The 17078-nt window shown below is 35.8% G+C and overlaps 1 protein-coding gene across 3 annotated transcripts in view; it reads left to right on the top strand.

Moving 5' to 3' along the window:
- The window catches only part of GCFC2 (GC-rich sequence DNA-binding factor 2), a 56504-nt gene extending 42371 nt beyond the window's left edge, over positions 1 to 14133 (top strand). For 2 of the 3 annotated variants that reach the window (XM_047068377.1, XM_047068378.1), the window contains 5 exons: positions 3336 to 3412; positions 5404 to 5470; positions 7931 to 8077; positions 10895 to 11019; positions 12383 to 14133. In XM_047068377.1, coding sequence (XP_046924333.1) covers positions 3336 to 3412; positions 5404 to 5470; positions 7931 to 8077; positions 10895 to 11019; positions 12383 to 12500 — 534 coding nt within the window. In that variant the 3' untranslated portion in view covers positions 12501 to 14133. Of the gene's footprint in view, positions 1 to 3335; positions 3413 to 5403; positions 5471 to 7930; positions 8078 to 10894; positions 11020 to 12382 lie in introns of those variants that run through there. The other variant, XR_006960157.1, reaches the window with a different exon arrangement.
- Positions 14134 to 17078: the final 2945 nt, after the last annotated feature.

The raw sequence follows: 17078 nt of genomic DNA, 5'->3' as shown, positions 1-17078 counted from the left end.
GTCTTTTAGTATGAGATATCTTCTCAGTATTTGCCTTGTTCAATATTTTTTTTTGAACTAGATGAAGATGTAAAATGCATGGTAATAAAGTTTGTCAATGGCACAAAGCTAGGAATTCTATCACAGGCTTCTGGATAGTAGAATAGTATCCAAAAAGATTTCAAATACTGAGAAAATGGACTCTCAAAATATGCTATGTGAAAGGAATATACATTATGTACTACCCTTGCATTCAAAAAGTCAGCTGCATAAATAAAAGGAAAGAAATAGCTTTGAAACAATATAGGTAAACCAGAGAGAGATCTATAATCGACAGTAAACCCAATATGAGTCAGCAGTGTCACTTGAGTAACAGAAAGACTAAGGGGAATTCTTTTTACTGGGTGTGTGCTGTTTTGAGTAAAAATGTTATATGTGCTATACTCACGGATAAGATTTTCCTGGGTGTGTTGCATTTAATTCTGGGTATAAGTATATTAAATGGAGAGTATCTAAGATGGTATGGGAAAGAGAAAATGTAGAAAAGTGAGGTATTAGTCTTAGAATCTAAAGAATTGTCATGTGGAAGGGAAATTAGATTTGTTTGTATAATCCTAAGAAGTAAATCAGGACCAGCGAGTGGAAGAACAGGAGAGAAGTTTGTTTCTCATTGTTAACTGAAATCTAATAGTTAATAGCTGCCCAAAGATATGGGTGGCCTCATGAGATAGTGATTACCTATCATTAAATGTTTTTAGGCATAGATTAGTTGACTAGTTAGTGCAAATGTGAAAATAATATCAGTTATGTATTTAGATTGCTAATTTTCAAATTTTTTTTTTCATCAACAGACCTTTTATCAAATTAGTTCTTACATACCCCTATACACAAACACACAAAAGCACAGCTGCTCGTGCTGTAGTGAGTGCCTGCCCACACTCTCCCTTGAGGGCCTCAACATCTGCCCAAGCCACCCAGGATTATCTGTGAATATAAAGAGCAGTGTAAAAACCAGCTAGCTAAAGCTTATGAGTCTTTTCAAAGCTAGTTTAAAGCATATATAGAGGTGTGTGTGTGTGGTTGTGTGGTTACTGTTTGGAGAACTTTTTTTTCCCCACAAAATAATGTATTTTAAATACTCAAAGTTAATAAGCTCAGAATTTTAAAATATACTAATTTGTTTTAAACAGTCTTTTTAGAAAAAATGTCAAACTTAGAGAAAATTCTCATGAGTAAAAATAGCATGCTCATGGGCCCTTTACCCAGATTCACTTATCATTAATATTTTGCCCCATTTGCTTTACTATTTGCTGTCCCATTGCATATATACACATGATGATTTGTTTCTCCTGAACAAATTTGAGAGTAAATTGCCTAATTGCTAAGAATGAAGATAGTCTGTTACATAACCATGGGACACTTAATCATTTTCAGTAAACTTGACTATATTTAATCTACCATCCATGTTCCACTTCCATTGTTTGACTCAATAATGTCCTTTATAGCATTGTTTGAGAGAACTATTTTTAAGAAACAGAAGTTCAAACAATATGGAGGGGTGCATGGGTGGCTCAGCCGGTTAAGCATCCAACTCTCAATCTCAGCTCAAGTCTTGATCTCAGAGTTGTGAGTTTCAAGCCCAGATAGAGCCTGCTTAAAAAAGAAAAAAACTGTTTGTCCAGGCCAACATTCAAAAACATTTAAATTAAATGGAAAAAAAAAAAAAGCATAACTTTTCTAGTACAAACACTAACTCAGAAATTTATATATATATAAGTCCAAATACTACTCCATGGAGACAATGCCTAGAAAAATGATCTTTATTCTTTTAAAATATCAGAATGTTTAAGAACTGGAGTATAAAAAATTGAATTTTTGTTTTTAATATTAATTAAACATTGATATGTGGCCATGGAGGAATATGTCATAGATATCTGGAAAAAGAAACAGGACTTCAGTTAGAAATACTTTTTGTGAAAAAAAATCTATTTGGTTGAATTCTACATTTATGAGTAATTTGGTCAGTATAGAGTTTTTTGACAGCTTAATTTGTACTAACACACATTGTCACTAACTTGAAAAATAGCCTGTTGTGTAGAATTTTTATTTTTCAAATATGGATTTCTTTTTAAGAAGGAGGGTAATATAGAAATTTTGGTAATACATGAAGAAAAATTCAAACTCCCTTTATATTTTCATCCTAGTACAAGGACTAGACACCATTGTAGGATGTTTTCATCCAGCCTTTTACTTCAAAGTTATAATCTTAGTGACTGTGTACATTTGGATCCTACTTCTTTCCCTTATCTCATTAAATATTTAATTTTGTATGTTACTACAGTAGTCTTTATAAACTTTAATATTTTCTTGCAATGGATGGATATATCATGATGACTAAAAAGTCTCTATGATTGAATACTTTGGTTCCCAATTTTTGATACACAAACAATAAAATGCATGTGCCAAAGTGAATTTTCTACATCAAAGTGCATTGATAAACCAACAGAGGACCCATAGCTAGAATATATAAAAGGCTTCCACAAATCAGTAAGAAAGAATCTAATTTTTAAAAAAGAATAGACAAGCAGCTTTTAATCAGGTACTTAGCAAAATGGCATGTCCAAATGCCAAATAAGAATGAGTGGATGCTCATCATGACATTACTCAAAAGGAAAATAAAAATTAAACCATAACAGGGGCACCTGAGTGGCTCAGTCAGTTGAGGGACTGACTCTTGATTTCAATTCACGTTATGATCCCCAGGTTGTGGAATCGAGCCCCATACTGGGTCCAGGCTGAGTATGGACCCTGCTTGGGATTCTCTACCCCCCTCTTGACCCTTTCCCCCCAACCTCTCTCTTTCTCTCTCAAAGTAAAAAAAATATTTAAAAAACATAATAAAGTATGACTGCATATCCCAGGAATTGCAAACATTAAAAAACAAAAGGATACCACCTATTAGTAAAGATGTAGGGAGGCAGGATTTCTTGTATGTAGCTGGTGGAAATGTAAATGAAATATCACTGCTTCAGGAAACTTTTTGGCATTGTGTACAAAGTTGAATGTAGAGACATAAACTAAATTCCATTAGAAATTTATACCTATGTATGTTAAAAGACACGTACAAGAACTTTTATGCAGTATTGTGTATAATAGCCCCCAAACTCACAACCACCTAAATGTCCCATTATTAGTATTCATGCAACAGAATATACTATACAGCAATGAAAATGCACCAACATGGTGAATAAAGTTCTCTTGTACCTAATTGATATTTGTACTATACTGTTAAAATTACTTCTTTTGGTAAATAGACCTATGACTATCACTGATGCTTTTAAATTTTTATATAATAGGACTTACTTAAATCCATTGTTTTGAGAGTGAAGAAAGCAATAGAAGATGATGTTTTTATTCCTCTGTATCCAAAGAGGTAAGAGCTGTTAATATCTAGATTATATGAAATAGCTAATTATGTAATACAGATTTAAGAAAGTAATGCAAGGGGCGCCTGGGTGGCGCAGTCGGTTAAGCGTCCGACTTCAGCCAGGTCACGATCTCGCGGTCCGTGAGTTCGAGCCCCGCGTCAGGCTCTGGGCTGATGGCTCGGAGCCTGGAGCCTCTTCCGATTCTGTGTCTCCCTCTCTCTCTGCCCCTCCCCCGTTCATGCTCTGTCTCTCTCTGTCCCAAAAATAAATAAAAAACGTTGAAAAAAAAAAATTTTTTTAAGAAAGTAATGCAAAAGGAACTATATTAAGTGTTCTCAAATATAAATACACCTATTAAGATGCAAGTTGAGATTTCAAAAAAATATTAGTCACATTTTGTATGCCATGTATGATGCCTGACACCTGGACATAGGTTTTTTTTATGTTAAGAACATGACAGGTGGCATCACAGAGTAGTTAAGTCCACAGATTCTGGGAGCCCAGAGTTAGCATTACTAGATATTTGACTTTGGGCCTTTGTGTGCATCAGTATCTTTGTATGTAAATTCATGCCTACTTTACAGGACCTTGTGAAGATAAAGAGAGCGCTCAAAACAGTGCCTGGCACAGAAAGCCAGAAAGTATCTGTGAAATGTGGATTTACTTTATGAAACAAGTAGGGTATTTTTGGTTTTTAGTTTTCCTTGCCTGAGAAGACAGATCTAGAAAAATGTTGCTAAGGTCGATGTCAAAAAATTATTGCCTATGCTCTCTTCTAGGATTTTTGTGGTTTTAGGTCTCACATTTAGGTCTTTTATCCATTTTTGTGTATGTGGTGTAAGTTTATTTGTGTGTGTGTTGTAAGAAAGTGGTCCAGTTTCATTGTTTCGCATGTTGCTGTCCAGTTTCCCAGCAGCATTTGTTGAAGAGACTGTCTTTTTCACTTTGTGTATCTTGCCCTTTTGATTGTACATCAATTGACCATATGAGCTTGGGTTTAATTCTGGCTCTGTATTTTGTTCCATTGATCTATGTATCTGTTTTTGTGCCAGTACCATACTGTTGACTACTACAGCTTTGTAATATATCTTGAAATCTGGAATTGTGATACCTCCAGCTTTGTTCTTCTTCTTCACGGTTGCTTTGACTTTTTGTGGAGTTTCTGTGGTTCCATACAAATTTTAGTATTATTTGTTCTAGTTTTGTGAAAAATGCCATTGGTATTTTGATGGAGATTGTATTAAATCTATATAGATTGTTTTGGGTAATACAGACATTTTAACAGTATTGGATCTTCCAGTCCCTGAGCATGGAATTAACTTTCCGAGTGTTTTTGTCGTCTTCAGTTTCTTTCTTTTATCCATAGTTTATAATTTGCAGAGTATAGGTCTTTCACCTCCTCGGTTAAATTTATTCCTAGATATTTTATCCTTTTTGGTACAGTTATAAATGGGACTGTTTTCTTAATTTCTCTTTCTGCTACTTCATTATTAGTGTAGAGAAATGCAACAAATTTCTCTATATTAATTTTGTATCTTGTGACTACAGAATGCATTTATCAGTTCTAGTAGTTTTGGTGGAGTCTTTATTTCCCCCCCTTTTCTATAGGAAAGGAGTACAATTGTAACCATTGTCTTGTACCTTACTTTTTTTTTGACTTAGTACATCTTTGAGGTCATTTCACGTCATCACAAGAGTAGTTTCTTCATTCTTTAAGCTGCATAATATATCTTCATATAATGTACTGTAACTGGTGGGCATGTGAGTAATAAACCATTAGCAACAATGCTACCATTCTGTATACGTATAGAAGGCATTCTCAGAAATAGGGTTGTTGGATCAAAGTGTACTTGTAATTTCGATGTCATCAGAGCATTCCATGTACATTCTGTTAATGTGTTAAGGCTTAGTTTGGTTAAAAAAAACTGAGTTTTTTTAAACTCTGGTTCTGGAAGATTAACAGTTTGCATTTTGTTCTTTCTCTGTTTCAAATTAGCACTATAGAAAACAAAACATCACCACATTCAAAGTTCCAAGAAAGACAGTTCTGGTCGAGTGTAAAGGTAAGCAAAAACTACAAAAATAAATTTTTTTAATTTTAAATCCAGAGTACTATAGAGCAGAGATCATCAAACTTCTGTAAAGGACCAGATAGTAAATATTTTAGGCTTTGAATGCTATACATTCTCTGTTGAACCATTTAGCTCCGCCTTTGTAGTGCAAAAACAGTTATAAACAATTTGTAAACAAATGAGCATGGCTGTATTTCAGTAAAACTTCACTTCTGGACACTGAAATCTCAACATCATAATCTTCACGTTACCCTTTTACTTTTTTTTTTTTAATCCTTTCAAAATATAAAAACCATTTTTAGTTTATCGGCTCTACAAAACCAGGCAGTCAGCTAGATTTAACCCATAATCCCTCATTGTCCTATCCTGGTCTAAAAGATAAAGGAAGGTGAGCACCTGGTTGGCTCAGTCAGTTAAGCATCTGACTTTTGATTTCGGCTCACATCATGATCTCACAGTTTGTGAGTTCGAGCCCCATGTCAGGCTCTGCAATGACAGCACCGAGCCTGCTTGGGATTCTCTCTCTCTCTGCTCTGCCCCTGCTCAGGCGCATGCTTGCTTTGTCTCTCTCAAAATAAATAAACATTTAGAAAAATAAGATAAAGGATGAAGTCATGGCTAAGTTAGTGGTAATAGGGAGGGATGGTAAGAAGTTGGGTTCAGAAGATACTTAGGATGAAGCACTGAAAGTACTTAATGACTAATTAATTACATATGAAGACAATTGTAGGGTGCCAGCCAAGTTTCTGACTTTGGCAACTTGGTAACTTATAATGACATTCTTTGAGGGCATTGGAGGGGATACAGTAGGAATAGGTTTGGAGAAAGATAAAGGTCTGTTTCAGATATAGTGAATTGAAGATACCCGTGAGACAAATACAGGAATATATATAGGTGTCTGAATTGCAGGGGACAGATCTGAGCTGGAAATTTGGGAGTCAGCCACATCTAGGCAGTGTTTGGAGCCATGGTCAGAAATGACAGCCTCTGGGGAGAGGTTCATGAGGTGAAGTATGAGAAGAAGGCTCAGAACATTGGGAAACACTGACGTAAGAGGCAGGCAGAGAAATGAAGTCTTAAAAGAAACCTTAGAATTTATTGTGAAACTTAGAGTGGTCACAAGAGGGTGGCATCATGAGAACTAATCAAAGGGTTTTTAAGAATGAAGGCAGGGTATTAAATGCCACTGAAGAGAATTGGGAGAAAGACTGAAAATGTTTACTGGGTTTGACAATTGGAAGGTTGTAAGTGACCTCAGCAAGTCTAGATTTTAATAGGGTGAATCCATTATTTATCACATGGTTGAGTCAGGGAAAAGACTTCCCAGGAAGAGGGAGCAGCATCAACAATGACACAAAGTGTGGAAAGACACTGCAGTAAATATAGCACAAAGTGTGGAAAGAAAATGGAAAGCACCATAAAATGTACTGAAAGAGATGGATTTGGAGGAAAAAAGGCAACCAGTGTTAATTTTGTTAGAATTTCTTATGAGTGTTTTACCCAGTTTATCTCCAGACTCACAGATTATTAATCTTATATATTAGAGCAATAAGATTGTCAGCTTTGATGGTATATCAGGATCATCCATTGGTAACAGTAGCACTGGCTTTGTTTTTTTGAGGAGTTGTCTTTTTCATTCTTTTTCTTTTTTTAAGTGTTTATGTTTGAGAGAGTGAGTGGGGGAGGGGTAAGACAGAGGGAGACAGAGGACCCAAAGCGGGCTGTGTGCTGACAGCAGAGAGCCCAGTGCCAAAGAACCTGATGCAAGGCTTGAACTCACCAAGTGTGAGATCATGACCTGAGCCAAAACCAAGAGTTACAAGCTTAGCTGACTGAGCCACTCAAGTGCCCCAGTACCACTGGCTTAACAGTAGTCCTTTATGAATCCTTCCTTGAGTCCTGTGGTCTTCCCCATGGCCCCAGGTTCTGGGCATGTAAATTGAGGAGGAAAATTTTTGATCTGGAAAGGAAGGCTCCAGTGAACTTATTTGAGATGGATTTGGGGTGATAGTCCTAAAAATTGAGATAGGATGAGCAAATATATAGAGTTTGGAAAGAATTAGGCAATTGATAAAAAATCTTTTCTGCTGTTTCTAAAATTGACATGTCCGGGGTGCCTGGGTGACTCACTCAGGCATCTGACTCTTAATTTTGGCTTAGGTCACCATCGCACAGTTCCTGAGATCGAGCCCCATGTTGGGCTCTGCACTGACAACATGGGAGTCTGCTTGGGATTCTCTCTCTGCCTCTCCCCTGCTTGCTTGTTCATGATCACTCACTCTCACTCTCAAAATAAATAAACTTTAAAAAATAAATAAAACTGACACTTCTACCAGTACTAATAAGGAGAGTTTAAAAGAATTTGACCAGTGTTTTATGTTTGCTGGAAACTATATTACAGTTTTTCTTTAGAGAAACAGCTACACATACTCACCTGATACTGTACTTTAGCTTTTCCGCAATATTCTTCTTTGGAATGGACTCCTCCCAGATGACACGTTGCAAGAACTAGGACTCGGGAAGCTGCTGAATCGCTACCTTATGACAGCTCTTCTTACTGTCAGTCCTGGGCCAGATGTTGTTAAAAAGTGCAGCCAGGTAAGTATGTAGGAATGGATTCTTAAAATCTGTTTTGTGAGGTACCTGGCCAGCTCAGTCAGTAGAACATGTGACTCTCGATCTCAGGGTCATGAGGTCAAGTCCCATTTTAGGTGTAGAGATTACTTTTTTCCTTTAAAGTTTAAAATCTATTTTGTAACAGAATAATTAAAATTGTGGTACTCACATAATAACAAATCAATTTAATAGACTAGAAACCCAAAAGCAACCAACACCTCAGTAAGAATTAGTATACTGGTTTGAATTATCACCAGCAGGGAGAAGAAAAAGTAGTACATAGTGGTAAACCAACTAAAATAGTATTAAATCCTCACTTCTCAGTAAATACCAATATAAATTTCAGATGAAATAAAGTATAAAAATGAAACTATAAAATATTGTACCAAGAAGATAAATATAGCTGATGGTAAGGGAATCCTTTTGAACTTAAAAGAAGAAATGAGCGAAAAAAGGTAAGTGATTTGATGATGAATGTGTAAAACTTCAGTGAATCAAAAAGCATTAAATATCAGGATTATTTATTTGATTATTGTTAAAACTGGAGGATATGTTCGTTGGGGTTACCATACTTATTCCTTCTCCTGTTTGAAATTTTCTACAATGAAAAGTTTAAAAGAAAGGGAGCTGAAAAACTGATAAAAGTTGTAAACCATAACAAGGATTAATATCTACATTTTTAAAAAGATCTTTAAAATTAGTAATAATTCAGGTATTCCAGTTAAAAATGGCCAAAAGACATGTAACAGGAAATTCACCCAAAAAAGAATATATAAAAATAATTTCTAATAATTCCTAAACACATAGAAAAGATTAAGAATACTAATAATCAGAGAAATGCAAAATAATACAGTAAGGATATTATTTTACCTGTTATGCTGGCTGGGTTTTGTTTTGCTTTGTTTTTTTTGCTGTTATTTCCTAATTGCTTATATTGTCAAAAGCATGAGGAAACCACAGTCACATCATGTCCGGGGCACCTCCAACGTGTGGTGCAGAGGTTCTGAGAAACAGTCCACTGCTGCAATAGGGGATAGAACTCTGGAGACTTCTGGCATGATGGCTACAAAACCTTTAAAGTTCTTACCTTTGACTTAGTAATTTTACCTCAAGGAATTTATCCTAAGTTAAAAATCCGAGATGCACATAAAAATTTGTTAAAACAGAAAATTCAGCGGAGTAAATTTGAGATCTAATGAATTGGGCAGCATTCCACATAGCAAGCAGAGACATCTCTCAGGAGTTGTACAAAATGGAAGATTTCATAAGAAAGGAAGATTTTCATAAGAAAGAGGGTGGAGCAAAAAAGCTATTAGCAAAAGAAAAGGATTGTTTCAGGCCAGGAGTTTGTCTTATACTGGGGAGGAGAAGGCCACCTTTTTAATCATGATGACAACCTCACTAGTGCCTCTCCAGAAATTTCAGGATTGAAGGTTAAGAAGTGGCATTCCTGGGCTGACTTGAAACTACAGTGAAGTCTTGGGTTTGCTGTTGTAAAGAGCTGTTTCTACTGGAATTTAAGTACAAAGAATATTATTGTAGTATTACTTATAATAGTCGGAAACAACTTAGATATCCAAAAACATTGTTCATCAGATAAGTCATTTTTAAGAATTTCAGAATATGGAAAAATGTTTATAATACAAACTTTAAAACAACATAAAACATTGGATAGCAATTCCTACCCCACTCTGATTTCTTGGGCTATGGTTTTTATATCACATAGTTTTAAACTACATTATCTCCCCAAAATTGAATTCAATGCCCATGCTCTGTATTTCACGTTCAGTTTAGTCCTCTTTGACCAGAAGAGTCTACTAGAGAAGTAGAGAAGACGACACAGGACATTCTCTCCACAGCTTGTGGCTAGATAACCATGCTAAGACAGTGTGGCTTTAAGTCCTGGGATCATTTATGGAAAAGTGAAGGAGTTCTGTGGAAATCTTATTGGGATTGGTGATACAAACAAGTGAAAAGCGTGTGCAAATAACTTTAAATTTCAGTCCAGTAAGGGCTAGTATTTAAACCTTGGAAAAGAGCTAAATATTTCTACCCCTCGGCAGTCCATGTTTCCCCATTTTTTCTGGATAATTGAAAAAGGTGATTAAAGAATAGGCTAAATCTTTGCCTCAACTGTGTTTTGAAAAGCATACATTCCAGAACTTCCACTTAACATTTTGTAATGTGTACAGGGTATATATTTCTCCCCAACTTTACATTTGTAAGTACTGATCTTGATATTACCAACTATAGCATAACCTGTTTGTCAAAGAGTTTCTTTGTATATGATCTCAGGTTTTTTCTTTCTCTCATTCTCTCTTTCCTTCTAGTCTTCTGCTCTGAGGAAATTTTCTTTTTTTACTTAAACATTTTTCTGTTTTTACCAAACTTTCCCCCAATCATGCATTACCTATAGCATATTTTCCCCAAAAAAGAAAAATTGAATGTAATTGACTCTTTATGCTGCCATGAACTTTTAAAGCAGTGTATTAAATTAGGAGATCAGAGCCATAATTCTTTTATTCTTTACCACTAAATTTATTCTGTACCACAAATACCACTAATGATTAGTCATAAAGAATAGCCTATTTTAAGCTCTTAGCATTAAAATATAGGATTTTTTGAAAGTATAACCCTTGACCGAGAAAACTTCTCAAAATATAATCAACCATAAGCCATAAAATGGGAAAATATACAACCTGCATGATCACTATAAGGATTAAATGAGATGATTGATGTTAGCAAAAGGCCTTAGATAACTGTTGTTACTAAACAATGACTGTGTATTTTGATTAACAGATAGCAGCATATTTACCAGCAAAATGGTTCCAAAGCTCTGCCATGAGAACGTCTATTCCCCAGCTAGAAAACTTCATTCAGTTCTTGTTGCAGTCTGCACAGAAATTATCCAGAAGTGAATTCAGGTAATTGTGCACATTTGTATCTCCATAAGCATAGTTCAAGGTTTCTTTTTTTACACTCAGCAATTTTTAGGAAAATTTGTACTTTCACTCTACATCTGGAAAAACTCTGTGGAGGGGCCCCTGGCTGGCTTGGCTGGAGCATGCAACTCTTGATCTTGGGGTTGCAAGTTCAAACCCCACATAGAAATAACTTAAAAACAAAATCTTTAAATCAATAAATAATAAGTCCTTAGAGACTATCACTATAGAATTAGTAGATATTTTCATGTGCAGTCTTAGGAATCACTATTTTATACTCACACCTCACGCATAATAGTTCATGTCTTTTTTAACATTTACATATTTATTTTGAGCAGAGAAGGGCAGAGAAAGAGGAAAAGGAGAGAATCCCAAGCAGCCTCTGCACTGTCAGTGCAACACAGAGCCTGACACGGGGCTCGATCTCACAGTTCCTGGGATCATGACCTGAGCCAAAATCAAGAGTCAGACGCCTAACTGACTGAGCCACCCAGGCGCCCCAGTAGTTCGTATTTTTAAATGTAAATCTCTTCCAAAGTAAGCATTTCCAGAAAACTGTTGCACAGGGGATTTGGGAAACTATAAATCAAAAACCTCTTATAGCATGTTTTCAAAGTGTTTTTCATTTTCCTAGCCATTTTAAAACCTCAGTAATTGTTAAGTGCAGGTCTGCAGCCTGATGTTTACCCAGGAGTAGCTAGATCTGTTTTGGGTGTCTCATTCACCTCACTAGATGTTTAGGGGTTTAAGTACAGTTGCATTCTGATTAAGCACTTCTCCAAAATCAAACTAAAGCATTTTTAAAAATAAAAAACCAAGGGGCGTCTGGGCGGCTCAGTCGGTTAAGCAACTGACTTCGGTTCGGGTCATGATCTCGCGGTTCGTGGGTTCGAGCCCCACTTCAGGCTCTGTGCTGACCGCTCAGAGCCTGGAGCCTGCTTTGGATTCTGTGTCTCCTTCACTCTCTGTTCCTCCCCTGCTCGTTCTCAGTCTCTGTCTCTCAAAAATAAATAAATGTTTAAAAAAAAATTCTTTTTAATAAAAAAAAAAACCTAGATTTGTAGCATTTCTGTGGGTAAATATTCCCACTGAGACTCCCACCATAATAGCCCATACAAGCTGATAGCCCCCATGCCGCAACTCAGCTTTCTGATGATAGCTTTAACTTTTTACAGCCATTCACATTAAAATTTGCCAGCATACACATCTAATAAGAGTCTCTAGTGGAATGCTTATTTGGAAAAGGTAAAGTCTGGAATATGAGATACTGGCTTAAACCTTTTTCAGATTAACAATTAATGGTTCCCTGTCTCATGCACTTCATTTTCCTTTTTTTGTTTCCCAGGGATGAAGTCAAAGAAATAATTCTTATTCTGGTGAAAATAAAAGCTTTGAATCAAGCAGAATCCTTCATAGAAGAATGTCACCTAGACCATCTTAAATCAGTAATTAAAGAAGTTTGAGCAAACTGTGGGAAGTACTAACGTGAGATTTTAATATAATCACTCATGGCTCATTTGCTCGGGGCGGCGGTGCCCGCAGGATTCCCTCCATTCCTTCGCCTTATTTTACCTTCTGGTATCGCGAAAGGCTGCCCCTCTGTGGTGTTTGCAGGAAGTAAGCCCACAGGAGCAGTAAGAGTTAACATACTTCCCTTTGATTCTTTGGACCTCTTTTCCACTGGAAGAGAAGAGTTGGGGAAACCTTGCTGCTTTGGCTTTGGTGAGTCTTCTGAACTGACCGTAGCAACATCTGTTAGTCCTCTTCATCCCGTCTCTATTCACAAAAAATTAAAATGGAAATCTTAATTGGAATGAATCATTTGCTAAGGGTTAACTGATTAAGGTATTTTAAGGCTTTTGATAACTATTGATTGTCAGATTGTCCTTCAGAAATCTGTACCAATGTATTGGGCCAAAACAAGTGTAATAAGCCAGCAAACTACCCCCCCGCCATAGGTTTTTTTGTTTGTTTTTTTTTTTGTTTTTTGTTTTTTAACTCAGTACAAATTCAGTAGATGTAAAAAATTTTAATTATTCTTTTGGCTGTTAGTACTTTTTTGGCCATTTGTAATTCTTTTTGAAATCCACTCATGTTAATGGCTTTGTAAGAACTTTGTTTTAAAGATACCAATGTTTTGTCTATCCTATGTTACTGTTTTCCATATTGTCATTTTTTCTCTTAATGTATGATGTTTTTAGTGTGCTAACATTACTTGTTAGGTACTTAGATTTCTCTTCTGTTAGGGTTTTTGTCATTGATGATAGGCTTAGGATACACGTATTTTGAATATTCAGAACATGTAATAAACTTTCCGATAAAATATTTGTGTAATTGAAAAGAGACTGAAAATTTCTCAAAATGAGTTTACTAATATTTTTTTCTTAAATCTGTTCATTAAATAACTCCAGGGTGACCCTGAATATATATTTTGTAAATTATTCCCCAAAGAATATCAGGAAAAAAAATACTATACTGTAGGACTTCAGCATGTGGCTTCTGACATTTTCACCTCTAGTTTTGAAGCCGTGTATTTTTTTTTTTTTTAACATTTATTTATTTTGAGAGAGAGCAGGAGAGGGGCAGAGAGAGAGGGAGATAGAATGCTAGCAGGCTTTGCATGGTCAGCATACACAGCCCGACGTGGGGCTCAAACTCACGAAACCATGAGATCATGACCTGAGCCAAAATCAAGTTCAGATGCTTAACCGACTGAGCCACCCAGGTGTCCCTGAAGCTGTGTATATTTTAACAGATTGATGTGTTATTTCTATTTGTGATTCACTAGTATGAACAGTTTGAATGCTCTTTTAGTTACACAAATTATATAAGAATAGGATCTCTTTTAGAAAGCATTTAGCATTCCTGCACCAATTACTGTCCCAGAGGTAACTGCTGTTTTCATTTTAATGTTACCATTTCAGACTTTTTCTCTTACACAAACGTACATGTGTGTGTTAACACAAAAGGCAGATCTTTATTGCATATGAAATTTTAGTTTTAATAAAGTGTACATTTGGAAATTTCCCTGACTTTAAGTTTATTTGAGAAAGAGAGCACAAGCAGGGGGAGGGGCAGAGAAGAGAGACAATCCCACAAGGCTCCCCACCATCAGCACAGAACCCAACGTGGGGCTCAAATTCATGAGCTGAGATCAAGAATCGGACACTTAACCAACTGTGTCACCCAGGTGCCCCTGCATTTTTAATTAAAGCTGTGTTGGACATGTTTACATTTTTAATTTGGTTAGAGAGATTTTTCTTTTTGTAGAATGGGAAATATTAGAACTGCTTTCAAAACTACAAATTGCTTTAAACTCCCAATAATTTAACTAAATTTCATTATAGTAGGCTTCATTATACTTGGAGTTTGAACCTCAAGATTCAAAGAACCGTCATATATTATAATGGAGGATAATCAAAAACATCTGTGAAACTTCCTTAATCCCCAGTGCAGATTTTTTTCTCTTCTTCCTGTTAACAATTCATCTCACATCTCAATTCTCTCCCTGGATTTTTTTCAGCTTTTCGTTCATATAAAGAATATGAAATTTTAAAAAGTCATCTTTCTTATTCTGTAAAAAAAACTTATATTGACTCTTAGGAACCCAAAAATGGACACTAAAAACACCTCAAAACAATTGAGTTTTGCATTTCTTAGGCCTGTGACAAAATATTTATGGAGAGGACTCCCAAGAAATACCATATATGATTCAAAACCTGAAAAAGCTATAACAATAACAGACCAATATCCCTCATGAACACAAGAATAAAAGTCCTTCAAACATTAGCAGATTGAACCTAGCAATGTATTAAAAGGATAATACATCTTGACCAAATAGGTTTTATTCCAGGAGGGCAAGGTCTATTTAACATTAGAAAGTCAATCAATATGATTTACCTGTGAACAGAGGAAAATATCCTATCAATGATTATAGAAAATGCACTGGACAAAATTCAACATCCTCTCACAATACAAACCCTAGGAGTTAAATTCTTCAGTCTTACAAAGAGCATCTACAAAAGAACATCTACACTTAACATCATACTTCATGGTGAAATACTAAGCAAACCAAGGATGTCTGCTCTATTTCTGTTCAACACTGTTCTGTAAGTCAGAGCCATACAATCAGTCAAGAAAAAGTCATAAAGATTGGAACACAAGAGCTCAGAATAGTCATTCACAAATGATACGGCTGTTTACACAGAAAATCTTACTCCGCAAGAAAAAGAGAACCAGCCAGAACTAATAAGTGAATTTAGCAAGATCTTAGAAAAATCAAGGCCTGGGGCATGCTGGTGATCTGATTAGAAACTTAAAGTTTAAAAACAGTAACATTCTAGTAGCAAAAAAAACATCAAATACCTAGGAACAAATGTATAGATCTATGAGACCTCTGCAGTAAAGAGCAAAACTTTGCTGAGAAGATGAAAACTTGGACTTGAGAGACATCATGTTCGTGAATTGGAAAACAGTTTTCGGTTAAGGGGTCTATTCTCCATAAATTGATTTATACTTCACAATCCCTATCAAAATTCCATTAGACTTAAAAAAAAAAAGACTGGTTTAATATATTAAAAATTATGTAGAAGTGCGAAGACCTTACAAGAGCCAAACAACCTTAAGTTGGAAGACATGTTTACCTGCTATCAAAATTTAAAGGAGGCATCTGGCTGGCTCAGTTGAAAGAGCTATGACTCCTGAACTTGCGGGTGTGAGTTCAAGCCCCACATTGGGTGTAGAGATTACTAAACTATTTAACAAAAAACTTACATGAAGTTTAATCAAGACTGTGGTATTAGAATCAGTCAAGAGTCCAGAAACAGACGTACACAAATTTTAACCAAGATGGCAAGTTAATTCAGTGGGAAAAGGAAAGTATAACAATATTGGTGAAACAATTGTACGAAATAAAAAGCCTTGACTCTTAATCTCTACTCAGACACACACATACACAAAATCATGGATTTAAATGTAGAACCCAAAAACAAAAGTATGTAGGAAAAAAAAATTTGAGATTTCTTGGACACAAAGTACTAAACGAAGAAAAAAAAAGGACAAGTTGGATTTAAAATTCAAAATTTACGCAACATCTTAGGTCCTCTGGGAAGTACAAATTAAAACCACCATGATACACCATTTCACATACACTAGAATGACTGGGGGAAAAAAAAAACATCCACAAATGCCAAGAATGAAGCCACTGGAACACTCCTATGTTGCTGCTGGAAGTATAAAATGAACAACCTCTTTGGAGAACTATTCATCAGTTTCTTAGTAAAGTTAAACATTCACTTGCCATACAATTCAGCAAAACCATTCCTGAGCATTTATGCAAGAAAAAATATGTCGGGGCGCCCAGGTAGCTCAGTTGAGCATCCGACTTTGGCTCAGGTCGTGATCACACAGTTTGTGGGTTTGAGCCCTGCGTCATGCACTGTGCTGACCTCTCAGCCTGGAGCCTACTTCGAATTCTGTGTCTCCCTCCCTCTCTGCCTCTACCCTGCTCCCCCTCTGTCTCTCTCTCCCTCTCTCTCAAAAATAAACATTAAAAAAATATATATGTTCACAAAAACATGAGTATACGTAACTGTTGATAAGAGCCTTATTAATAGCCCAAAACAGAAGGTATAACTGGTGTATTCATAAAATGGAAAACTACTCAGCATTAGAAATGGGCTAATGCATATAACTTAATCTCAAAAACATCATTAAATGAAAGAAGTTAGAAAAGAATACATACTTTATGATTCAACGTAAGAACAGACCTAAAACGATGGAGGAATGAAAATAGACGAGGAATCTGGTAGTGATGGAAATGCTCTGTAACATGATTTGCATAATGGGTACAGGAGTGTATTCAAAGTTAATTCATTGAATGGAAAACCTAAGATCTGTGTGTTTTATTGAATGTTATAGTGGTGCATCAATTTTTTAAAATACTTTATAGATCAGACAAGTGTCTGGAATAGTGAACTATCTCACACACTGTTACCCATGGGCTGAGTACCTTTGAATACCATACTAATTGTTCTTCGTGA

The sequence above is a fragment of the Lynx rufus genome, unplaced genomic scaffold, assembly GCF_022079265.1.
Source record: "Lynx rufus isolate CCGP_SWC_20201006 ecotype Redwood Valley unplaced genomic scaffold, mLynRuf1.p SCAF_8, whole genome shotgun sequence".
In the NCBI taxonomy this organism is placed as follows: Eukaryota; Metazoa; Chordata; class Mammalia; order Carnivora; family Felidae; genus Lynx; species Lynx rufus.
This window is presented reverse-complemented; position numbering and strand designations above follow the sequence as displayed.